Below are 26,121 nucleotides of genomic sequence, written 5' to 3'. Positions count from 1 at the left end.
ATGAGTGCTGTTTAATCATTTATGCAATATGTCATGGTTTGTGGGTTTTGTGGTAGGCTGTTTTAAATTCAAACACTGACTCACATTACTGTAAATCTTATGGATACCTGAACGATTGCAAATTTTGGTATGACTGATATAAAGTGTTGTCTGTGTCTCCTTAGCATCCTTTCTTTTCTATTTTCTTTTGGTGTTGTGTTTGAATGGTAATTAGTTGACAGCCAGCTAAACACTGATAGACAGTTGAACCATCCACATTCTTCAAAGTACAGATACTTCACCTCAATGTGGGAGGGAGTCAATTAGGGAAATAATACCTCAGATATCAGAGCTTTAGATAGTTGTATATTAACAACGGCTGTTGATCGCTTCTTAGGAGACTTTCCCCATATTATCAGCAGAAATTGCATTAAACCAAAAGTAAATCAACTTTGTACTGCTGTATTTTTTCTGTGACATGCTAGTATGTCTGTTGAAGATATGAAAACAATAACAAGCAAACAAAGCTATGTTATTTCAGCAGTTGTATTTACCCCCACAAACAAAAATGTTTATAGTTTTATTTTGTGGTTTGGAATATATAACTGCAACCTCCGCTAAAAACCTTGATTTTTTTTGTAGCTGGTTGGTATTAATATAAAATATCACAGGAACATTAACTATAAAACTAAGGAAAATGAACAAATTCAGATTATAGTTTTTGGGAAAAAAATAATTTACCTATATAGAGACCATTTACCCATTCCACAATACCATGACTGACAGTCTGGGTTTACGTTAAATCCAATCTTCAATTAAAGAAATTATATTTGAAATGAAGATTTTAATTCATTTGCTGCATAACTTATGTTGTTTATGGTAGGTTGTTTATAATTTAGTAAAACATATCTAATAGCCTCCATGCGTATTTTAGTGAAAAAATAGTTGACATTATAAATTATTTATCCATCCATCCATTTTCTACCGCTTATTCCCTTATCTGCTCGTCAAAACTTTATTTTTTTTTTCAATTGAAATTACCCCTTTAACATGTGTGCATTAATAAAAGAATGTTTCTAAAAATTTACTTGCACAGATCATATTGCAGCGTCGTTCGCAAACTATATGTGGTCTGGATTTGATAAATTCTCATTAAACTTTTATATAAATTTTGTATTAGTTACACTCTTAAATAGGGGTGTAATGGTACACAACAATTTCGGTTCGGTACGTACCTCGGTTTAGAGGTCACGGTTCGGTTCATTTTCGGTACAGTAAGAAAACAAACAAATATAATTTTTTTGGTTATTTATGTACCAAATTTGTAAACAATAGCTTTATCCTTTTAACATTGGGAACACTATAATAATTCTGCCCACGTTAATCCACATTAAACTGTCTCAAGTTGTTTCTTTGATTAAATAAAATGACAAAACCTTTCTTCTACATATAAAAAGTGCAACATTAAACAGTTTCAAGTCAACTAATCATGCTTGATTTATTACAGCATTTGGGAAGCCTGTAGTTGACTTTTATAATGTAAATGTTATATTTTTGTCAACATGTGATGGCAGGCACCCTGCCATTCAAAACTAGGCTGCTACATTACGTATGATTAATGTAACTATAGCTGAAAAATAGTACAATAGCAATAGGAGAGACTATTCATCCCTGAAATCTATGGAGTTCATGTTAATTCATGTGAGATGACAGACTGACAGGGCTTTGCTGCCCCTAACACACGCACACACACACACACACACACACACACACACACACACACACACACACACACACACACACGCGCGCACACAGCAAAATGAGCTAACGTAACGCTAATAGCTAATTAGCCTGCACATCACCTCAAGCCAGAACTGTGAGTGAGCTGAACTGCAGTTTAAGTTTCTAAAATGTCAACGGGCTCATAGTGATGTTTGTAATAGTTTTGACCGGAAAGTGTTATTTTATAATTTGGGGACTCTACGATCTCCGCTGCTAAACACGTCTGCTCGACAATGAAGCATTTACAACATGCGTTCTGAATTTGTACTGCTGATTGGCTGTTACATTGCTCTGAATACGCACTGCTGATTGGCTGTTACATCGCTCTGAATACGCACTGCTGATTGGCTTTGTATGTAACCAATCAGATGGTTGTGTGGGCGGGACAATGCTGGGTGCTCACTGCTCAGACAGAGGCAGAAAGCAGAGCAGCTTGTTAAGACTTTATTATGCAAACTCGTATCGAACCGAAACCCCCGTACCGAAACTGTTCAATACAAATACACGTACTGTTACACCCCTACTCTTAAAGCAAATAACTGAAGCGACAATATATGAACCAAAGGTTGTTTTTTTTTTGATTTAACCATTATTCGTTGCAGCCCTAGTTACGCTTGTCACATGGAGTAATTGGACACCCCAAAAGGCAAAGCATATTAAACAATTTGTACTATTTAAATGTATACAAACCACACCACTTAGGCTGCAGCAATTAATCCATTAGACTAGAAAAAAGTTTTGAATTATATTGTGTTGATTTGATAAATGGTTTAATGAGTCTAACTAATAAGAATGGATAAAATCCACACCGGATAGAGTGCCCGAAACTTTGATTACGCAGACGCAAACATTTTAAAAGGTCAAGGCCTTTGGAACATGTGTTGGTTATTTCAACTATTTTCCCTAAAATAAAAAGAGGGTGTTTTTTAAAGTGTGTTTTGTCCAAATACTCTGAATAGAATAAACTATTCCATTGATTACTCGATTACGAAAGTATTGGATAGCTGCAGCCCGACACACATTACACACATGCTACCTTGACCCAGTATAAAGAGTACTTATTTGCTCTGCATTTTTATCTTATTGAAATCAATGATCTTTAAAAGTGTTTGTGTTCACGAGCAGTTTCAAAACATCACATTTTAATATGCTTTTTGAGTGTTGTCCAGATTTTAAACATATTTATTTCATTGGTAGTCAAATATGTTCTCACAGCTTTGATAAAATGAATTTTAAAATGACATTTGCCACGTTTGTGTCTCTTTCCACAGAGGGAATTCCACAGGTGTACTACTTCGGTCCTTGCGGGAAATACAACGCTATGGTGTTGGAGCTGCTGGGGCCCAGTCTAGAGGACTTGTTTGATCTCTGTGACCGCACCTTCTCCCTCAAGACCGTCCTGATGATAGCCATACAGCTGGTAAAGCCTGGGTGATGTGTGCTGTGGGGCGGGGCGGGATCATTTTGTGGCAATGAAAAACCAAACACATTCTTGCAGAATATCTTTCTGGTAGGGTTAAAATTTCTGCATTTATTCACATTTTCAGTTTAGATGCTTGTAATATAAAATTAGATTTTGCTATTTTTTTCTTTGACGTAAATTTGCATATTTGGGCTTCATTTACTTTCGAAAATGTATTGAGCCCCCTCTGTCTGTGCTTTTCCCAAAACAGAAAATATATGTAAACCATGACTGATACCTATTATAAAACATTTTTAATAATTATAACAATCAATAATATAGGTAAAAAAACAATACGAATATCTTTAATAATATTAAAGCTGTCAAATTTAGCGAGGTAACGCAAGTGATTAATCAAACAACACGATCTCATTAATCATGTATCAATGCAGAGTAATCGTCTATTTTGTTTTGACCCCATGTGTTAGTATACTTAAACCGTGGATGTTTACAGTTTACAGTGATCAGCTGAGTGCAAAGTTAAGTGAGGTGACTCCAACTGGTGTGCTCTGTGTCTAATTTAGCTCCAAAATATGTATATTACCGCATTTTTCGGATTATAAGTCGCTCCGGAGTATAAATCGCATCGGCCGAAAATGCATAATAAAGAAGGAAAAAAAAACATATATAAGTCGCACTGGAGTATCAGTCGCATTTTTGGGGGAAATTTATTTGATAAAATCCAACACCAGGAATAGACATTTGAAAGGCAATTTAAAATAAATAAAGAATAGTGAACAACAGGCTGAATAAGTGTACGTTACATGACGCATAAATAACCAACTGAGAACGTGCCTGGTATGTTAACGTAACATATTATGGTAAGAGTCATTCAAATAACTATAACATATAGAACATGCTATACGTTTACCAAACAATCTGTCACTCCTAATCGATAAATCCAAAGAAATCTTCTTCCTCAATGTCGCTTCTAAACAACTCTGCCAACTTCACAGATATGCGCCGCTTCCTCTTGTCGTTTTCTGCTGCATATTTCACTACGTCCAGCTTGTAATCTGCAGTACATGATTTCCTTTTCGGTGCCATTTTTGTTCAGCCCTTCTCAGTTTTTATAAGTTACCGCCAACGATGAAATGATCCACTTTAATAGCTACGGCAGTAGCCTATAGCAGTTAGCATTCCAGGACCCACAATGCACTTCTGCCATGACCCTCCCCCGCCGAATTCTTATTGGCTGACGTGTATGTGTCGATTGCTGACATTTTCTTCGTCTCTTCCGCGAATGAGATATAATATTATTTGATATTTTACGGTAATGTGTTAATAATTTCACACATAAGACGCTCCGGAGTATATGAAAAAAACTGCGACTTATAGTTCGAAAAATACGCTAATTTAGTACAACATTAAAAAAGTTTTTGTATAACATTTTGACAATAAAATTTTGGGGTCTTCTATAAAGCTAATTTAAATTATGCAAGCAAGTTATATACTGTGATTAATAATGATTAATCACAATTTAAAAAAATGAATTACTGTTATTTAAAAATATATATAATTTGACAGCATGGCATAATAAACAATGATTTATTAAAATATCCACTTTTTTTTGCACTAAAAACACATTACTCATCACATATCTTCTCTTCTAGATAACGCGGATGGAGTATGTCCACACCAAGAGTCTGATTTACAGAGATGTGAAGCCAGAAAACTTCTTAGTTGGGCGGCCAGGAAGCAAGAGGCAGCACACCATTCACATCATCGACTTTGGTCTGGCCAAAGAGTACATAGACCCCGAGACCAAAAAACACATCCCCTACCGGGAGCACAAGAGTCTGACTGGAACGGCACGCTACATGAGCATCAACACACACCTGGGAAAAGGTGAGAATGTGACATAGGCTCTTTTCTATACATATTTGCTAGTAGAAATATCAAAGTTTAGCATGTCTTGAATTCATTTTAGACCCTGTATCACTAGGGTTGTGCGATTATAGACTGTATACAATATAGTTTAAATACATGTGGCCGACGATAGAGCTTTTAATGCTCTTATTATATTGTGATAATTCATGTTGATGACACATTCTAGCTAGGACTGGACAATTAATTTGATTTTGATTTGGATTTCGACTATGGCTTCTCACGATCATGCAAATGTAATCATTTAAAAAAAAAAAAAATGAGCCACGCAACATGCATGCAAATTCCGGAGCATTTGTGGAAAAAAGTGGAAAAAGACCAGGTCTACAAGAAGCATTTGTGGAAAAAAGTGGAAAAAGACCACGTCTACTAGAAGTTTGGGATCTTACCAAGGTTGCTACTTTTAATGTGATACAGTGCTAGTATGCATAATCAATAATCACTAAACTCAACAAAAACAGTAAGGCATGTGGATTCCGCATTCACATAACTGCGGACAGAATCACATAATTGCCCATTAAAACGTAATCCGCTGTTAAATGCAGAATATTAGGGAAATTGAAATAAATGTGAGTTAAATGCTGTCATTATAAGGAGAAGGAAAGACCGGTCATTTATCCCTGAAATACATCCTGAACTGAACAATGTTGAGACGACCGCTTTGAAACAGTAACTAAACTACCAATCTCAAGCGAGCAAGAATCCATACACCCGCAACAGATCTCATCTTCTTGTGTTGTTTTACAACAACATCATCAATGCACAATTATTGTACAAACAGCAGTCGCAACTTGAGGGGCTCGCTCTTTTTCTTTTTTAAAGCCTTAAGTCACCTCTACTCGTCAAGCTGAGGACAACACAGACCACCCTCCCCCCCTTTCACAATAAAATAGCATGGTGCGCCACATCCTGTCTGACTGAGCTAACAAAATTATCTTAAGCGAGGATTTATTTTATTTAACACATAAAGCACTTACTCTATGGTGGTAAAATGAGTGTAAAAGATTAAAAAAAAAGAAAAACTGAATTTTATTGTTTTAAAAAAAAATTTAGTTAAATGTATTTTTAGTACTCTTAGTATTTTACTTGTTTTGATTTATTTGTTTCTAATTAATATCCATTTTTTAAAACTATATTTAAAGTTGAGTTTTGGTGGTACAATAAATATTCATGTGTTACTAATAGTGATGACAATACCAATCAAAATAATAATAACAGTTATTATTATTTTTACTATAATCGCCCAGCCCTATATAGCTGTGTTTTGCATATTTGACAGCTAGAAGCAAAATAAATGCATCCTCAAAGACCTGTGTGTACATCGCCTTATGTGATTTTATAACATTATTAGTGGTTAGCTAACAGCTAATCTATACAGGCATTTAGCTTTGTTGCCTGTTAGCTAACAAGCCAATGGCTTAACACTTAGCTTGAGTAATAATACCACAAGGAAATCATATTTAAAGGTTGCAAAAACTTAACAAAAAAACAAATTTACTCTCCCAGCAGTGTTAATTGTGTAACTACTCATTTTTGTCAAGATATTATTTTCCCATTGACTAAAATAAGACGACAGTAAATCAAAACTAATGCATTTTGACTACGACGATTACGAAATTAACTGACCTTTTTGTCAACAAAAACAAGACAAAAATGTAGACTGAAACGAAATCTAATCATATTTAATTTGGTCTTGTCGATGGGTGGAGCAAGTTTGCAATACATCCAATCACAGCTCTTAATCATCGCATGAGAAATGGGTCAGGAGAGAGTTACGAAGGACAGCCAATCAGATGCATTTCTTCATGACCTCAAGAAGTTGGACTGGGGACGGCGTGGCGCAGGCAACTTGAGGGTTCCTGGTTCGATCCCAGCTTCTGCCATCTTAGTCACGGCCGTGGTGTCCTTGAGCAAGACACTTCACCCATGCTCCTGATGGGTCAGGTTGGCGCCTTGCTTGGCAGCTTCCGCCATCATCAGTGTGTGATTTTGTGGGTGAATGGGTGAATGTAGAAATAGTGTCCAAGCGCTTTAAGTACTTTAAGCGCTATACAAGTATGTCTGTTTTTAATAAGTCCCACCTTGTAATATGTGTACACCTGGAAGAAATAGGAGATAACTTAAGTCTAAATTTACTGTCATTTTAGTTTACTAAAATATTGTAAGATTAAGATTTTTGTCGACTAAAACTTAACCAAATAATTAAGATTTTTGGTCGACTAAAACTTAACCAAATGAGTTGAATAAAATATGACTAAATCTAAAAGCTGTTTTCGTCAAAAGACCATGACTAAAACTAAATTAAAAACTGCTGACAAGATTAACACTGCCTTCTTGATTGTACCTGAAACAATTTGATAAAATTGGCCCAGAACTTTATTACGGCCGTAGTTTTTAGTACAGTATATAATTTCTAGGGTAAAGTTCTTGCAATGGAAAAGGGGTTTATGGTTTCTTTTTAAAGTGTTAATTTGCCCTCTCAAACTGATGACTCATTACAGCCCGAGTACTGGTGAATGAAACATGAAATGTAATATTTCAGTGATCCTACATGAATTTCTTCCTGTTGTCAATTTCAGAACAAAGTAGGCGGGATGATTTGGAGGCCCTGGGTCACATGTTCATGTACTTCCTCCGAGGTAGCCTTCCTTGGCAAGGCCTAAAGGTAGTGTATTTTTTCATATAGACCAGATTTTTTTTTTTTTTTAACAATCCATCATGATCTTCAGTTTGATGTTTACCATTGCCAAACTCTTCCTTGATCTGCTTGACCCTGGAAAAACAACACCGTCCTCTTACACACGAGACATTCAAGGTCTCCTTGTTTGTTGTATTTTTAGAACCTGAAACATAAGAGAACAACAAAAAACACCTTCACCTCCCACTTACTGCCTTGAATTGGAAAAACAAAGGCAAAACTCCGTTGATAGAATAGGTTGTTGTCTAATAATGACTGCTTTATCTAATGGCAACAGGGACGGAATGTCCCTTTTGCAAATAATAAGAGTAGAGTGAAATAGCTGAACATTTGTTATGTGGGAGGAAGCCTGTGGTAGATGGATGTGAGCGATAGATGACTGTGGGGGATGCTGCATGGCTCAGGCCAAATCGAGTTTTCATCAATATGCAACATGGCAGCAAGCATAAAATACAATGAATACAATACAATACAAAGTTCTGGAACTTGCTGTGTCTTCGCTTATGTTGTCTTGGTTACAGTTGGCTGATAAGGGACACAAAATTCATTCCAGGGAACCATATTTCTTTATCCTGTGTTCACACTGATAACATGCTCCGACAGTGTATGCGGGTAATTGGATTGTCTATTTTCTATGATATCCTAAATGATGGGGATAATTGATGATTAAAATGGACCATGACAATTACGTATGGCTAGTGTGGTGTTGTGATAAAATATCAATACGAAGGAGCATTAGCCTTATTTTTTTAGTTGCAATTTTATGAGATTAAAATCCATTCATCCATCTATTTTCTACCGCTTGTCCCGTTCGGGGTCGCGGGGGTGCTGGAGCCTATCTCAGCTGCATTCGGGCGGAAGGCGGCGTACACCCTGGACAAGTCGCCACCTTATCGCAGGGCCAACACAGACAACATTCACACTCAAACTACAAAATGCTATTTCGGTAGAAATTCCTTGTGAATGCTGAAAAGTCGAACTGAAATACTAACTGTTGGCACACTGGCCAGATAGCGTCAGGTAACAAAAATATATGACTGTACACCTGCAAAATAGCAAAAAAAAGAAAAAAAAGCTGGCGTCCTAATATAAGTGCGAACGTTAGCATGCGGGCTTCACAGTGGCAGAGGGGTTAGTGCGTCTGCCTCACAAAACGAAGGTCATGAATAGTCCTGGGTTTAATCCCGGGCTCGGGATGTTTCTGTGTGGAGTTTGCATGTTCTCCCCGTGAATGCGAGGGTTTCCTCCTCCCACTTCCAAAGACATGCACCTGGGGATAGGTTGATAGGCAACACTAAAATTGGCCCTAGTGTGTGAATGTTGTCTGTCTATCTGTGTTGGCCCTGCGATGTGGTGGAAACTTGTCCAGGGTGAACCATGCCTTCAGCCCGATTGTAGCTGAGATAAGCACCAGCGCCCCCCGTGACCACAAAGGGAATAAGCGGTAGGAAATGGATGGATGGATCGAGGTTAGCATGCCAGAAGTAAACATGTGATAAAATAAAATACTTGACTCGCACCGGCAAAATTAGCTAAAAAGCTACAATTTTCGCATACGTGAAGTAACTAAACATTTGGCTCCGGTGTGTATACCTGTCAAATGAGCAAAAAAAACCGATAGCATGGTAATGTTAGCTAACATGCTAACAGTTTGCAATCGTGAAGTAACAAAACAAGCGCTATATAAAATAAAAATATAATTCACTTCATTTGATTCTGAGGTGGATACCTGCAAAATTAAATAAAAAAGATAGCACAGTAACGGTAGCATAATAGTAACGTTAGCAGCTTGTTAACAGTTAACATACGTGAAGTAACAAAATATTTGACTCTGAAGTGTACACCTGCAATATTGTGCCAAAAAGCTCACAAGCTAATATTTTTTTACGTTACACATGTTGACTGTTAGCATGCTAGCAAGAATAGTAGCAATTTGACTGACCTTATCAGGGAGAATTTTGACTTTGGAACAGTTTAAAATTGGTTGTGAAATGTGGAAGTACTAACACTTTTTAATAGAGAATAAGTGTTTTACTGTAAAGTGGGAAAACCGGGATTTTTTTCCGACATAAAAACAGTGAGCTTTGGAGCGTTCACACATTTGCAGTGTTTGCGATGCAATTTTGACCGACACAATTGGATTTTTCCTGACTTGTTAATTCCCTTGCTCATAAACACATTATCAATTATAAATGCAACTTGCTGTTTCAACTCTGTATAGTAGATAGCATCATAACTCTGTTTAACTCTGATTTCAGAAGTGATCAGCGTTGCCAAAAACGTAAGACTTTGCCGCTTTATTTACAGTGTATCCGACTTGCAACAAAATTAGCAACATTTTCTGGTTCTATTTTATTGCTCAAAATTAGCGACATTATCTTTTTCTATTTTATTGATTTTTTTAACAAGTATCTAAAAGTGTTGGATCCTCTATGGATTGAACTTTCACAGTATCATTTTAGACCCGCTCGACATCCATTGCTTTCGTCCTTTCCAAGGTTCTCATAGTCATCATTGTCACCGACGTCCCACTGGGTCATCATTGTCACCGACGTCCCACTGGGTGTGAGTTTTCCTTGCCCTTATGTGGGCCTACCGAGGATGTCGTAGTGGTTTGTGTTGTGGTTTGTGCAGCCCTTTGAGACACTAGTGATTTAGGGCTATATCAGTAAACATTGATTTATTGATTGATTGATTGAAAAGCACTTGAAGGCTTTTGAGATTATAAAAACACAAAGAGGAAACAGAATGCACTCGGTATACACTTTTTTTTTTTTTTAGCCATTATCAATACAGATGACTTCCTGCTTCTCAAGACCGACACCAATACCTTCTTTATATAGTTTTGTTTTTTAAATGTAAATTTCAATATAGTTTGTGCACAACTTACTTTTTGTGTAAATTATACTTTGGCATCATCTACACTCCATCACCAACACAACACCACAAGTAGATTTCACTCCTGTGGGTAACAGTGAATTAGAATGAATCCATCTGAGCCGATCAGTTACTTGCTGGTTCTCAATACCTGGCGTGCAATCATGTTTACACAATTGCTTCAAAGTCCTGATACTGATGATATGCTCGTGTTATAGTGTGACTTGAGACTTTAGTTACTTGTGAAACATTTACTAAAGTGTAACTTGGTTACACCTTCGTCTGTATTCCCCCCCCCAAAAAAACGCCTTATAAATTAATTTAATAGAATTTGATCCAATTGTTTATTTCTGTACTTTGAGGACATTTACTTAGAAATGTGACTTTATTCTCAAAAGTTTGACTGCATACTTGTAGTAAAAAAAAATCCACATTGTACTTTGATGTGCTAAATTAGAAATAGTATTTTTTGCTCTCACTTGGTTTCGTTATTTATTTTCTAATAAAAACAAATACCTTGACCAACTTGTATTCACAGCTGTAAAAGTGTTTCTAACGATTTTAATATTTTAAATATCTTAATCTCGTAATCGCTTAGTTACCATTCTATCAAAAATTATCCAATAGGGCAGGGTTCTCAAATAGGTTTGAGGTTCTCATGGCAGTTATGAGCAGTGTTCGTAATAATGGCATTATATAATAACGGCGTTCGTGACGCTGTTACTTTTACTAATAACGAGTAATCTAATTACTTTTAGGTCCATTACAATGCCGTTCGCGATAGCTTGATGTAACGTGGCACGCATCTTTTGATGTGGTTTTATATCGACAACAAGACAGCGTCATAAGTGCAGCAAGTTCAATGCAGGAAATATATTTTTACTTGTGAAAGCAACAAGATGCACCGCTCTTAAATGAACTTGATTTTAAATAGGAACTGGCACTATCACGCTGTGACACAGCAGACAACAACATAAGTACGCAATTGGAATATTGAACAACAAATCAATGATTGAAATGAGAAACTTGTCTTCCAAAATATACCTGAAGTTATGACAGCCATCGAAGAACATTCAATCTTTTTATCAAGCAAAGGGAACACAATCCGGTGAAAAGATTCAAAAGAGCATATGCCAAATATTTAAAGTTTTTTTAATTTTTGAAGTAATGTATACATTTATTTCCCTAGTGATTAATTACATTTATGAAAGAGTAATTCCGTTAGTAATTAAATTACTTTTTACTCTAATTCATTACTTTTTCAGAGTAATTTTCAGAACACTGGTTATGGGTATCCTCCAATATTAGATCTAAGCTCAATTTAAGCTAAATGTTTTATCCTGAAATGCTTTTAAGTGTAAACTGAGGGCATTTGAAGGAGCCTCAGTTATCTGTAACTGTTTTACTTGATGTCCATCCTCTCCTTAATATTTTATGTGTAACTTTGCTTCCTCTTGGCCAGGAATTCCTTGAAAAAGAGGTTTTTATTCTCAATGGGATTTTTTCCTGGTTAAATAAAGGTTAAATAATAAAATAACACACAAATGTTATTGTATTAGTAATGTGTTCATGCAGATTAATCGCGCAATTCATTTCCTGTGTTACATGCTCCTTTACCATAATGGCATATTGTTACTTGGAACACTGAGGGTTGAGTGTGCAATTTTTGTGTCAAAATTAAAGGAACGAATATATTTAGTACAAAAGAGGAAGCGCTTCATTGGCGCACTTTATTTCCAGGCTTTCGCCGGCCACACAAAATGATGTGGCGGGCCAGATTAGACAAGACAATAGAAAATGCACTTGCAAGTTGGGGATAATTAAATAAAATCTAAAATATCTTCCATTTTCTCTTTAAATTTATGAATTCAACATTTTAGAGCATTGCTTTCCGATCACTATTGTGGGCCATTTATGCATCGTGCTTGTACGTTTGGTTGTGTGCAAAACACTTGCCAGTGAATTACAATGCCTTCATTCATTTAACCAAGTCATTGTAATGATTTCAGAACCCCAATGTGTGTCATTACTAAAGAACGTAGAATAACAAACCAGACCAACCTGTCTGCAAGCAATGCACTACATATTACAATTAGGGATGTGTACCGAGAACCGGAATTTCTTTGTACCGGCGGCTAAGTGGATCGGTCCATGAGGACCGTTAAGCATCTGTACAAATGATACGGCTATTGGTATTGTTTTAATCCAGTTGACCGTAGTAATTATGACACGCTGTTACATTCACTTCAGCTGCCGCTGTTATGCATAAAACAAGACCTAGGTAGGATCTTATAATCAGTTTGGTTGATCACAAATAAGGAAGCAACACCACACACAAAAGTTTGCAAAAACAATATTTCCTCTTCAAAAGTGACGCACGCTGATTAAGGTTAGTGTCAGTTTAAAGTGAACACTCTTTACTCACGTCCGCTGCTACTGCGCTTTATCAACCACTCTAGTAATCCAGTAATTCAAAGGCCAATATTAATCCACTCAAAATGTGAATTATTGGAAGTAATGTAATATGTAAGTAATATAATAATCCATAAAGTTGCTCTGAAACAACCATCATTTGACAGGTCTTTAGTCACCGCCACACACCTTTGCGCCTTGTTTGCATGGCATCAAAACACACCTTGCCTACATGCACACCCACCTAACATGTTAGTTGATTGCATTGATTTATATTATATATTTAATACATCATGTAAAATGTCTGTGACCTGCTGAGTGTAATTGTAATAAAATAGAAACACGTTGATGGATCTGTGTAGTCTTTACAAGATGATGCACTGCAAACATAGTTGACTTGTTTAAAATTTAAAAAACAGGTGTTTATAAATGACTTTGAGATGTTGCATAATGTTAGTGGTGTACAACCTCTTGTGCTAATAAAAATGTTCATCATTTTTTTTTTTTTTTTTTTTTTTTTTTTACATATAGTACCGATGAGTATTGGTATTGATAAGGAATATTTATATTGTTATCAATATAATCCTCTAACGATTTACATCTCTAACTATAATACATTTAAAAATTACACGGGACAGAATGGGAATTAATCAGGTTTTTCTGATTCAGCTAAATGATCCGGTTCGTAATTGATAAAAACCAGGCTAATTTGCATGAATTTTGTTGAGTTGTGCCAATGGCCTGTTTACACACATCTGTGAGACGTTGAGCCCCATATCGCCATATTTAAGGTAGTGGAGATTGTCACGTTTGATAGATGGCAACTAGTCAGCCTTCAAAAAATGTCACCAATCATTGTGCAAGCTTGAAAGATGCCAGTATGAATATGTATTCTATTTGGGAAAGCACCTGTTGGAGGGCTAAATGAAACGACTTAACTTGCCAAATTTGAGCAGCCCTGGTTTAGAAGAAACCGAGCGTACAAACCCAACTTTGGGGTTTTTAAGAAACCCTCAGCCTCAATGGGATGCCAGGTTCCAGAAAAAAATAATGTGTTTTGAAGTTGACTATAATATAGTAATAAGATGGATATTCTAATGTAGAAATAAACAAAATACAACGTACATTTTTCTGTGAAAATTACACCAAATTTTTCAGTAACACGAACATTTTTCTAGTATTATTTGAAATTAATCTTCTTTTGAAAGAGCATATCCAGTGATTATTTGAAGCAAGTCACGTTTATTAGAACGGCATTGTAAAATTCTACCACTAGGAACATTATCCATTATGTTGCAGAAAAATGTGCATACCTGCTTTTTCAGGAATCTTACTAATTACAGTATCTCCGTTGTGGAGAGCACTTCTAAGATAGGGAGGAGGCGCGCGGCCTCTGAGCACCTTGTCTTGTCATATAAGGCAAATGTAATGCATGAGAAGCATTCATTACATGTTTACAGCTGATAATAGCAGATTTCACAATAAGGCGCTAACATAACAGGCACTGTTACCTGTAGTATTAACAGCAAATGACACACTGGCGCTGGTGGAGATTCACTTCTGGCTCAGCGGTGATCGAAAACATGTCATTCATTCAAAGTTATCACATGCTGTGTATGCTATTGTTTGAGGAAATATCCACATTGCAAGTATCACAAGTTTCCAAGTTGTCATCCTTTCTCATGAAAAACTGCGTGGTGACACCATGCGTTCACAAGAATCAAAAAGGGCCTTGTTAACAAAACCGGCAAATGATTCCCAGGAATTGCGATACAAACTGGTTTTTGATTTCTCATCCGCAATTACACCTTTTTCCTTACACTGACTCTGGTTATGTACTAGCCCAGCCTTCGAATTGCTAATAATGCATCATCTATCTTTCCTTCCAGGCTGAAACTTTAAAGGAGAGGTATCAGAAAATCGGTGACACCAAACGAGCAACACCGATTGAAGTGCTTTGTGAAAGCTTCCCTGGTCAGTAGAACCACTGTTATGTGTAATAATTGCCGTTCTGCATTAAAACATCTTTTTTTTTTTGCTTACGTCCCGTTCGATACAGAAGAAATGGCTACTTACCTGCGATACGTGAGGAGGCTAGACTTTTTTGAGAAGCCCGATTACGACTACTTGCGGAAGCTCTTCACTGATCTCTTTGACCGAAACGGCTACGTCTTTGACTATGAATATGACTGGGTTGGCAAATCCCTGGTGAGTCGTCTCGAAATCAGTCAGAAGAATTAGCTTGGCATGTATTTGTTATTCAAGTGAAGCACTGCTTATTGATATCGTGGCATTCTTTGCTTTATTTTTGATATTTACATTTCACGTTTTCATTCATTCATGTTCTTTATTGGTCCTTGTTTCAGCCCACACCAATAGGCCCTATCCCCAGTGATGCTCCCCTGCAGCCCAGCAGCAGGGACAAAGCACAACAGCAGACCAAAAACCAGGTGAGTTATTTATTAATATTACACAACTGTCACACCTGCCTGCCAATCTACAAGGTGACTGACTGACCCACCAACCCAGTCATTCAAGTTCCTCTGCCTGGTTGTTCTTATTGTATCCAACTCTAAGCAACTTCCTGGAGAAAACGGCTGCCACTTTTCCGTCACACACGCACATTTCATGCCAGAAATCTCTGTCGTGAGGTTATTTGTTTATGACGTTATTATTGTTCTTTGGTCAGACAGCAGCATAAATTTACCTGCACAGTCACAAGTGTGACTGGCTAGCTGTGAAAAAAAGCAGTGTTGGGGTGTTGCCTTTAATTCATACATCGTTGTCATTGCATGCCTGAGTTGAAAATGCTGACTGCATTGTTCATACCAGTAATGACAATAGATGCTTAATGTGTGACAAAGTTTACTTTCCCGGCATAATCCGAGTCTTTTTAACTTTTATCATCATTTCTGATGATCGGTTTATTGAAAAAAACTTGTAAAAGATGTCTCATGGACACAGATCAATCAAACTTTATTTATATAGCACTTTTTAGCACAAGCAAGTTGCAACACAGAACTTTTGACAATAACAAGACATGGCAAGGCACTAAGAATTGAGGAAACATGTTGTCTTTGAGGCGTCCAAAATGGAAAATAACAAATAATAAACATTTACGTAATCTAAAAAGTTCTATAAAATATAATTTCAATATATTTAAAAACTAAATATAAATAATATATATTAACAGCCTACCGCTGGACTGCAGCTGCGAAAGGCTCCAGCACCCTCCGCGACCCCGAACGGAACAAGCAGTAACAAATGGATGGATGGAATGAATAAATAAAAACATAAAATTGTGAAAATAATAGTAATAAATAATAATTACAAAACAAATGAATAAAAATTAAAACCTAAAGAAGAGTTTAAAATGATCAGTAAAAAGCTTGATTAAAAAGGTGTGCCTTTAACCATTTTTTTAATGAAATATCAACGGTTTTCACAGTTCCACAGGTGGGGCAATAATGGCTAAATGTCGCTTCACCATTGATCTTTTTTCTGGTATTTGGATTAAGAGCTGGTGCCAGAGGACCTCATGGTCTACAAGGGTTTGATATGTCGTTAAACTTGATGAATCTAACACAGGGTGTTGAGATTTTATGATTGGCTTCCCTTGTTGATGCCACCTTTTTTTATTGCTTTTCATTAAACATTGCAACCTCTGAAGTATCGTATTTTTCGGAGTATAAGTCGCTCCGGAGTATAAGTCGCACCCGCCGAAAATGCATAATAAAGAAGGAAAAAAAACGTATATAAGTCGCACTGGAGTATAAGTCGCATTTTTGGGGGAAATGTATTTGATAAAACCCAACACCAAAAATAGACATTTTAAAGGCTATTTAAAATAAAGAATAGTGAACAACAGGCTGAATAAGTGTACGTTATATGACACATAAATAACCAACTGAGAAGGTGCCTGGTATGTTAACATAACATATTATGGTAAGAGTCATCCAAATAACTATAACATATAGAAAATGCTATAAGTTTACCAAACAATCTGTCACTCCTAATCGCTAAATCCCATGAAATCTTATAAGTCTAGTTTCTTACGTGAATGTGCTAAATAATATTATTTGAAATTTTACGGTAATGTGTTAATAATTTCACACATAAGTTGCTCCTGAGTATAAGTCGCTCCCCGGCATAAAATATGAAAAAAACTGCGACTTATAGTCCAAAAAATACGGTACCATGCAAGTTGCCCGTGACGATAACGGGATGACTATCGTTTACACTCCAAGTTTAAGGTCCGGGGGCCAATTGCACAGCAAATTTTTTAACGGCAATAAGCACATTCTAAAAAACAATGACTAAAACTTTGTCCAGGGTGTCCCCTGCCTCCCGCCCGAGTGCAGCTGAAATAGGCAAAAAGAGCAAACAGGTGTTATTTTACAAAAAAAACTTTGGAAGGTTAACGCTAAATAAACAAAGTTGACAAGGAGGCTTTTTTTGAATGAGAAAAATATATATACCGTTTCTGAAAATTAAAAATATAAAAATGGCCACCGCGTGTTTTGGTTTACCAGTATGCGTCCCTCTGTGGAAAAGGTTTGGAAACCTCGGGTTGAAATTTTAACCGATACTATTACTGTTGGTTACCAAACCGGCACCAATGATGAACATTTTTTAAAACCCTAACCCAATCCTATATTGGAAAAAATACAAAAAATAAACAAGTATCAGATATCGGCTTGCATCTAAGATCTCTGATGTTGCTCAGATACCAGCAGTCCTGCAGTACCTTTATTTATGCAAGGCTGGACACCCAGTTAACATTTACAGTAAATGCCCTCAAAAAAGCACACAAGGTCGATATTGTATTTTAGTCAAATCATTTACAAAAGGTAAACATGGTAGGCTATAAATGATAAATGGGTTGTACTTGTATAGCGCTTTTCTACCTTCAAGGTACTCAAAGCGCTTTGACACTACTTCCACATTTACCCATTCACACACACATTCACACACTGATGGAGGGAGCTGCCATGCAAGGCGCTAACTAGCACCCATCAGGAGCAAGGGTAAAGTGTCTTGCTCAGGACACAACAGACGTGACGAGGTTGGTACTAGGTGGGGATTGAACCAGGGACCCTCGGGTTGCGCACGGCCAATCTTCCACTGCGCCACGCCGTCCTCAATAGGCTATTAGGAGCTCGCAACTACACAACAGCTAACCACACAAGCTAGACGTACATATTAAGCGTCTTTAATTGAACAATATTGCAGTCTAAAACACATTTGTCAATAAGAACCGGTTCTAAATAACTATAGTTGCAAATTACTTGCACATAAAGTCTTGAAGGTATTAGAAAGTGTCTGTGTCCGCACCATTCAATTTCATCAGTAATGCGCTTACCATAATGAATTATTTCGACCAGTGAGTGTCGCCAATAACAATTTAGCAGCAAAACGTCTTCAGAAACAAACCAAGCAGTCCAGTTGCGAACAATTGAACGCCCTGAGATGACAATGACCAGGATGAATGAGAACATTCATAGGAATTTAGCACTCCACTTCAAAGGCATAAATCTGTCATAAGGTTAGTGTCTTTCCATACCTACCACTGTTCTCTAAATCCACTTCATCAAACATTTTCTAACATTCCAAAGTACAAAATAAAAGTATGTACTATGATTTAAACTGATATCGCATCGGTATCAGCCAATACGCAAGGCTCCAGTATTGGTATCGTATCGAGAGTGAACATGTTCTATGGGGACACCCCCTACAAACAATGCCTTTTTGATTTTCACAGAATTGTGTGACATGCAAGATGATAGTAATTTAAATAGTTAGATGATATGAATAAGATGCTAACTAAGTGAGAAATTCCACGTTATGAAATAAAATCCACAACAAATTGTCAGAATTATTGCAGCAAAACAAACCAGAGCATGTGCCCAAAAAAACAAAAAACGACCTGCCTGTGTTGTAATGTCAATGTTCAGAATTTCGTGTTGTGTGAATGGATCTCCTCGCTGAACTGGGGAAGTGCGTTTTTAAAAAGCACTTTTTCCAAAAGCGTTGAAACTGATCACTGTTGTTGGCGTTATAAGTCGGCAATAATGTCAAAAGAAAGTGCCTCTGTCAGGATGTGACATTACTTGAACAATATCTCCTTCAAGCACTTGAAGGATGCATATGTGTTTATTTAGCACCAAAATGAAGCACAGATAGCTTCAGCCTTGTTACCGGGTGCCATTGTGGTACCCAACCCTAACAACGATGCGGTAGGAGGCTAAGGGGAAGTACTCGATGGTACTTAGCTGTGTCTGTTGAATACTCGAGGCTTTTTCTTTTCCTCCTGCATGACTTGTAAGTGTGTTGATCTGTGCTTCATATGAATTTTGCTTCCCTTTTCTCCTATTAACATACTGTAGTATGTCTTAACAAGCCTGCTTCTGCTTGGGAGATGTCTTCTGTAATTGTTTTTTTGTTTTTCTTTCTTTTTGTTTTTTACTCACCTACCCCATCTTTACCCTGCCCCTCCACTCCCTCACATCACGACACCTCCCGACTCCCTCCCCCGTCCCCACACACACACACATACATAAACACAACCTCACCACATTGCTACCCCATCATCCCGCCCCTTCACCACCACCACCACCACCACCACCCACGTCCTCAACCTTTTTTTTTTTTGCTATTGCATCAAGTCGCCTGAGCCCAAAGGAAGTGAGTCTCAGCCCACTCCCGTGACCAATAAGGAGACTTTGGGGTCGCACCTCACAGCTGAGCGGCTGGGGGGCTCTGTTCAGGTACTGCTGCTACTGCTCAGACGGCTACTGCATGACGCTGTGTGTTTCTGTCCGTGTTGTTGTTATCCCTCGCATTGCCTGCGCTCTATCCCCAACCTTCCGCTGGGTCTCCTCGGTCCTGTTTGCTCTCACAGCAGCAATCGCCTCATCTGCTAATAGCCTGTTATGTGAACGGTTGTGCAGAGACAACATCTAGATTTTTGTTGTAAATGGTTGGCTAAATACAACAGCCGTGTAGATGTTGTGTACATTTACCCCTAAGTGCCGTTTTAAATTCCATTGCCGTCCCCCACATGTGCTTTGAATATGGCTATTTGTATGGCTCCTTAAATCAGAGGCCTCCTTTGTTATTGCTGCAACTCAACTATGCCACCCAGTGTTCGATAAGCAGTACTGCAGCTTTCCCGCTTCTATGAAGTTGCTTTAGTTGGAAGTTTTTTATACCACACAAGCTGATACACTCAAAGGTGGCTGGTGATCAGAAACAACACAAGTTTGCAACCTTGCATTGTTACACTAAAATCAATGGGCTTTGTACTGCCCGTGAATGTGTCTTTGAGCTCTCTGGTGTCTCTGTGCCCACACAGGTGATGAGCTCAACAAATGGCGAGCTGAACACTGACGATCCCACAGCTGGACACTCCAACGCTCCCATCACCGCTCCCACTGAGGTTGAAGTGGCCGACGATACCAAGTATGTGACCAAAAAAGCGGTTGTCTTTTACAAAACCGAGATGTTTGCCTTCGTGTTTCATGTTGGGGATCTGTCACATACCGGTCATGAGATGCAGTAAAGCCATGTTTGTTTCCCCTGATGCATTTAGTAGTTATTTGTTCTAAATAGCAGTACACTGTCATGCATCCCTACAACCTTTGTATTTGGGATGCACTACTCGAGGCTCTGCGATTTTACGATTGAGAATAGCTTGTAGTAATAAACTGTGCACTTTTTGTTCAAATCTTTTTTGAGTTTGTCGATAACGTTTTGTTCTTCAAATAATCGTTACAAATATTTTTATGTGCTGGTAAACATTATTTTACAGTGATTGAATTGATTGATTGAAACTTTTACTAGTAGATTGCACAGTTCAGTACATGTTCCGTACAATTGACCACTAAATTCATGGTACAAATATATATATCAGCATAATACAGTCATCACACAAGTTAATCATTAGAGTATATACATTGAATTATTTACAATCCAAGGGGTGGTTTGGGGGGAGGGGGGTTAGGTTTGGTTGATATCAGCACTTCAGTCATCAACAAATTCGGACTGCACTTTAATGTATTTCCGATAAATATAAGGTACAGTATTAGAGTTTAAGAAAACTCCAATATCTGGGTCACCACTTGCTGTTCACTAAAGCATTGGTGAGAAGCACAGATGTGTACAAGCAATCCAAGAATACAAATAATAATTTATAATTTGAAAGTGTTGTTTAGTAAACTTTTTTAAAAAGTCCTCTTGTATTCAGTAACTTCAAGAGGAACAAAGTTGTTGTCTTTACTCTCACAAAACATACTGAAATGTGGCCCTAAAGCCAGTTGCAGACCGTAGCGTGGGTTACCTGTACCGTTGCCTGGCAGAAATGTACTCTATGTTACAAGATACTGCAGTTATAAACAGTAGGGATGCAACGTTACTCGGTTTAATCCTACATGGGCCAGTCCGCTTAAACAAAAACACAAAACAACTGTGATATTAATCTTGATGTGGCGATATAAAAAATAATCCTTATCTTTTTTTTTTTTTGTCAAATCGCCCAACCCTACTAGTTACCATGTATGGTTTCCTTGAGCACATGCCAGAGATTGTCAATGTGTCTTTGAGTTACCCTTTCACAATAAGACTTTATTAAATTGGCTTTGGTATTTTAGAATGTCCCTGCACTATCAGGAAAGACATTGACTAACGAAAAATATCTACCCGTTCACTCTACGTAGGTATTCAGCTAAGACACTTTATATTGTTGACAATTTGTCTTGGCCAACTGAAGCAAGCCAAGGTCGTGATACTGCCCCTCGTGCTTGGTGTGTCGCTTTTTATTGCCTTTACTTTAGAACACAGACACTCTGGATTCCTGAAATCAAAAAAGGCCCTCTTTTATTGTTGCAAAGTCAAATTATGATGCTTTGACTTTTAGACTTTTATTTCTCAATAATGAGTCTTTTTTTTTTTTTTAAAGAGGTCATATTTTGATTTTATTTCTATATTTAAAGACGTTCTTGTGGTCTACATAACATGTAATATGGGGTCGTTGGTCAAAATGTAGCATAAATTATGTTTTACAGACCATCTTTAAGCCACTTTCAGATTGTCTCTTCAGAACGCGCCGTTTTGTTTTCGGCCTTTTTACGGGCCAAGCACCCTTTAATTCAATTAAAAAAAATGTTTTTTTTTCCCCGGTGGGCAATTTTTTTTACAGTACAACCCATTCAAGAACAGACATACAGTATAAAGGGGTAGACAGAACAGAAATACTGATGGGCCGCCACAAGAGCAGCGCCCGTTAGACGTCGACAATGTCTCTACCCCGTCACCCATGTTGTAGTTTTTAGCGCTTCTCTATGGAGTCTGCTGACACATATAACTTATAATTTTTGACGCTAATACGGTGGAACAGGGGTTAGTGCATGTGCCAGTGCATGTGCCTCACAATACAAAGGTCTTGAGTAGTTCTGAGTTCAATCCTTGGCTCGGGATCTTTCTGTGTGGAGTTTGCATGTTCTACCCGTGACTGTGTGGGTTCCCTCCGGGTACTCCGGCTTCCTCCCACCTCCAAAGACATGCACCTGGGGATAGTTTGATTGGCAACACTAAATGGGCCCTAGTGTGTGAATGTGAGTGTGAATGTTGTCTGTCTTATCTGTTGGCCCTGTGATGAGGTGGCGACTTGTCCAGGGTGTACGCCCCCTTCTGCCCGAATGCAACTGAGATAGGCTCCAGTACCTCCACGACCCCGAACGGGACAAGCCCCCTTCTGCCCGAATGCAGCTGAGATAGGCTCCAGCACCTCCGCGACCCCGAACGGGACAAGCGGTAATAAATGGATGGATGGATGGATGGATGTATAGACATGGCAACCGCGGAGGATGCATGTGCATGTACGAGACAGTTTGCCACACAACAAGAGGATGAAGAAAAAGAAGAAGCTTATTGACTACAACTGACTAAAAAAGGCAGACTCGAGCACAGCTCTTTGGGCAACCCTCAACCTAATATGTAACGATATCCGCTGACGTAACTAAGGAAAATGATGTCACTAAAGTCTCAAATTCCAACGGGCTTATTTGGAGGAAGTATGAAGGTAAATAGTTATCTGCAGCATGCCTCCATGGTTTGTTTTCACATGCTCGGGACTAATGCTAAACCCACATCCACAAAAACATGCAAATAGGTAAGAAAAGGTGGTTTTGAAGTTGGTCCGTGAACCCCAGGGGGCTTCGGAGGCACTATCTCGTTTATGTCACTTTTTCAAATGTATTATTTTTCCACAAATTCAAATATTTTAAATACACATTAACAATGATCCAACACACTGCAGTGTTGTCTATAAGGGGCATTTTGCATGGACACCCTACTCATTATCCTTTGCAGTTTTAAAATAAAATCTTAAATAGATATATTATTGTATTTATGTTAGCATTTAAGATGGCTAGCGATTAGCATTCTATTTGCCAACTAGTGATTTGCAGACTAGTTGCTACCTTGTGGTTAGCACGCCACTTGCCAGCTAGCAATTAGTGGATTAATTTTCAGGTAGCGATTTGTTCTCTAGTTGCCAGCTCGCTAATTGGGGACTAGTTTTTAGATATCGATTAGCACTCTCGTTGCCAGCTAGCTATTTGCAGACTAGTTGCCAGTTAGTAATTAATGTTCTAGTTGCCATCTAGGCATTAGCGTAATAGTTGCCAGCTAGCAATTAGTGGATTGGTTTTCAGGTAGCTTGTGGTTAGCACTCCACTTGCCAGCAAGCAATTAACGCTCTAGTTGCCAGCTAGCAATTAGTGGATTAGTTTTCAGGCCGCGATTTGTTCTCTAGTTGCCTGCTCGCTAATTGCGGACTAGTTTTTAGGTATCGATTAGCGCTGTAGTTGCCAGCTAGCTATTTGCGGACTAGTTGCCAGTTAGCAATTAATGTTGTAGTTGCCAGCTACCCATTAGCATAATAGTTGCTAGCTAGCAATTAGTGGATTAGTTTTCAGGTAGCTTGTGTTTAGCACTCCACTTGCCAGCTAGCAATTAACGCTCTAGTTACCAGCTCGCTAATTGCGGACTAGTTTTTAGGTATTGATTAGCGCTCTAGTTGCCAGCTAACTATTTGCGGACTAGTTGCCGGCTAGCAATTAATGTTGGAGTTGCCGGCTAGCCATTAACGTAATAGTTTCCAGCTGGCAATTAGTGGATTAGTTTTCAGGTAGCGATTCGTTCTCTAGTTGCCAGCTCGCTAAATGCGGACTAGTTTTTAGGTATCGATTAGCGCTCTAGTTGCCAGCTAGCTTTTTGCCGACTAGTTGCCAGTTAGCAATTAATGTTGGGAGTTGCCGGCTGCCATTAGCGTAATAGTTTCCAGCTAGCAATTAATTCACTAGTTGCCAGCTAGCAATTTTTCTCGACTAGATGCCAGCTAGTGATTAGCGCTTTAGTTGCCAGGTGGCTATTTGCGGACTGGTTGTCAGCTAGAGATTAGCAGACTAGTTGTCAGCTGGCGATTAGCGCTCTAGTTGGCAGCTAACAATTGTTCTTCCTCCTAGAGGGGGCATAACAAAATATTTGAGAAGCCATATAGCACAATAACCAGGTACCTTTCTGACCAGTTTAATAAAGGAAAATGTTAATATAAGTAGGGAGTCGCCGCTTTATCGCTTCATCAGTGTGGCAGTCCTTGCCCTGGACAACATGGAAGCAAGCTAAATGGTATTTTTTCGCTGCAGTTAAGACATGTCTTCTTCATGCATTCCTGGTGGTGTTGTTTTATTCCCCAAAATGTCTGACTTTTAAGAAAACCTGTCCTTTCTGCTCGTTCCGCAGGTGCTGTTGTTTCTTTAAACGGAGAAAGAGGAAAGCCCTCCAGAGGCACAAGTGAAAGAAGAGATTGAAGAGAACTTGAAACCTTGTTGTCACTGTCAAGTTTTAAATGGAAGCAACTACACAGACGCCCCTCCGCCCCCCGTCTCCTCCTCCACACACCCTGTCCTCTTCTCTGTCGAGTGCCCCCCAGACCCACCCACTTGACCCCCTCTGTCACTCTTAACTTCCTCCCCTGCTTCTCTCTCTCCCTCGTTCTCAGTGCTCCCTGGCTACTGGCGTGTTAAAGGAATGTTACAGTCATACTGACTCACAACAGACTCTTGATTCCTTTATCGGCGCAAAATACACTTACCTGCATTACAGGTGGGGGGGGGGGGGGGGCTGTGGGGTGAGGAGCTTGAGAATTTTTTTTTTTTTTTAAAGCTGTAACAATGAAACTCGAATACTGTGGCGTGAATATGAAAAAAGATACTGTTTGAAACAGTTGTTGAATTCTAGATTCCATACAGAAGGTTTGTTGTTCCAACAGTCAGCTGTTGATCAGGGGGAACCATCCGAAATCTGCTCCTTAGGAAATAGTTTATTGCTTTCCTTTTCTTCCTTTGGTGTGTGTTTTGGGATCAAGGTAAAGAAAAAGGTGAATTATGCCGATGTTAAATCCGAGCGACACCGCAAGCTTTTCATCTACTACAGAATTTGGAGGATTTTTATGTATTTTTTTTTTCTTTCCTTTATTTGTAATTGAATCCTCAGTTTTCAAAGTTGAATCCCTGCATTGAAGACTTATTTTTATGTTGTAGTGTTCTGGAGTTCCATTTCCTCCCCCCTCGCCTCCGCTCCCCTCCGTCATCTGGCTTACTTTTTGTCTGTCATCGTGGACTTTGTAGCACAGTCACTGGCCTCAGGTACTGTGGAAGATCGAGAGAAACAGATATTAAGCTCTCCTTACTATTATTGCACTTTGGGGAAAAACACACACAAAAAAAGCAGAAAACAATTACAGTGGAAACTTTAGGTATGAAATTAACAATTACGAAATACAAAACTTAATAAAGACTGATCTAGGAAAAGTCCTTCACAACGCTTATATCTGAGTAATGGCAAGGAAAATGTTTGATTTACGTGAGGGAAGATATGTCTTTCAACTTTTATTTCTTACATCAAAATAATTTACCAGGAAATCATAGTTTGTGCCTTTCTAAGTAAAATGTTTAAAGCTCAA

General features: G+C 38.2%; 1 protein-coding gene across 5 annotated transcripts in view; it reads left to right on the top strand.

Moving 5' to 3' along the window:
* csnk1g2b (casein kinase 1, gamma 2b) overlaps positions 1-26,121 on the top strand; it is a 90,307-nt gene extending 64,186 nt beyond the window's left edge. For 2 of the 5 annotated variants that reach the window (XM_061883520.1, XM_061883516.1), the window contains 9 exons: positions 3,033-3,181; positions 4,837-5,071; positions 7,690-7,775; positions 14,987-15,071; positions 15,157-15,305; positions 15,464-15,547; positions 19,763-19,864; positions 20,452-20,558; positions 24,900-26,121. In XM_061883520.1, the coding sequence (XP_061739504.1) occupies positions 3,083-3,181; positions 4,837-5,071; positions 7,690-7,775; positions 14,987-15,071; positions 15,157-15,305; positions 15,464-15,547; positions 19,763-19,864; positions 20,452-20,558; positions 24,900-24,954 (1,002 nt within the window). In that variant the 5' untranslated portion in view covers positions 3,033-3,082 and the 3' untranslated portion in view covers positions 24,955-26,121. The remainder of the gene's footprint in view (positions 1-3,032; positions 3,182-4,836; positions 5,072-7,689; positions 7,776-14,986; positions 15,072-15,156; positions 15,306-15,463; positions 15,548-19,762; positions 19,865-20,451; positions 20,559-24,899) is intronic. The other 3 variants (XM_061883517.1, XM_061883519.1, XM_061883518.1) reach the window with 3 other exon arrangements.

The sequence above is a fragment of the Nerophis ophidion genome, linkage group LG22 (genome assembly GCF_033978795.1).
Source record: "Nerophis ophidion isolate RoL-2023_Sa linkage group LG22, RoL_Noph_v1.0, whole genome shotgun sequence".
In the NCBI taxonomy this organism is placed as follows: Eukaryota; Metazoa; Chordata; class Actinopteri; order Syngnathiformes; family Syngnathidae; genus Nerophis; species Nerophis ophidion.
Note: the sequence above shows the minus strand (reverse complement) of the source record. Positions and strands in the feature narration are given on the sequence as shown.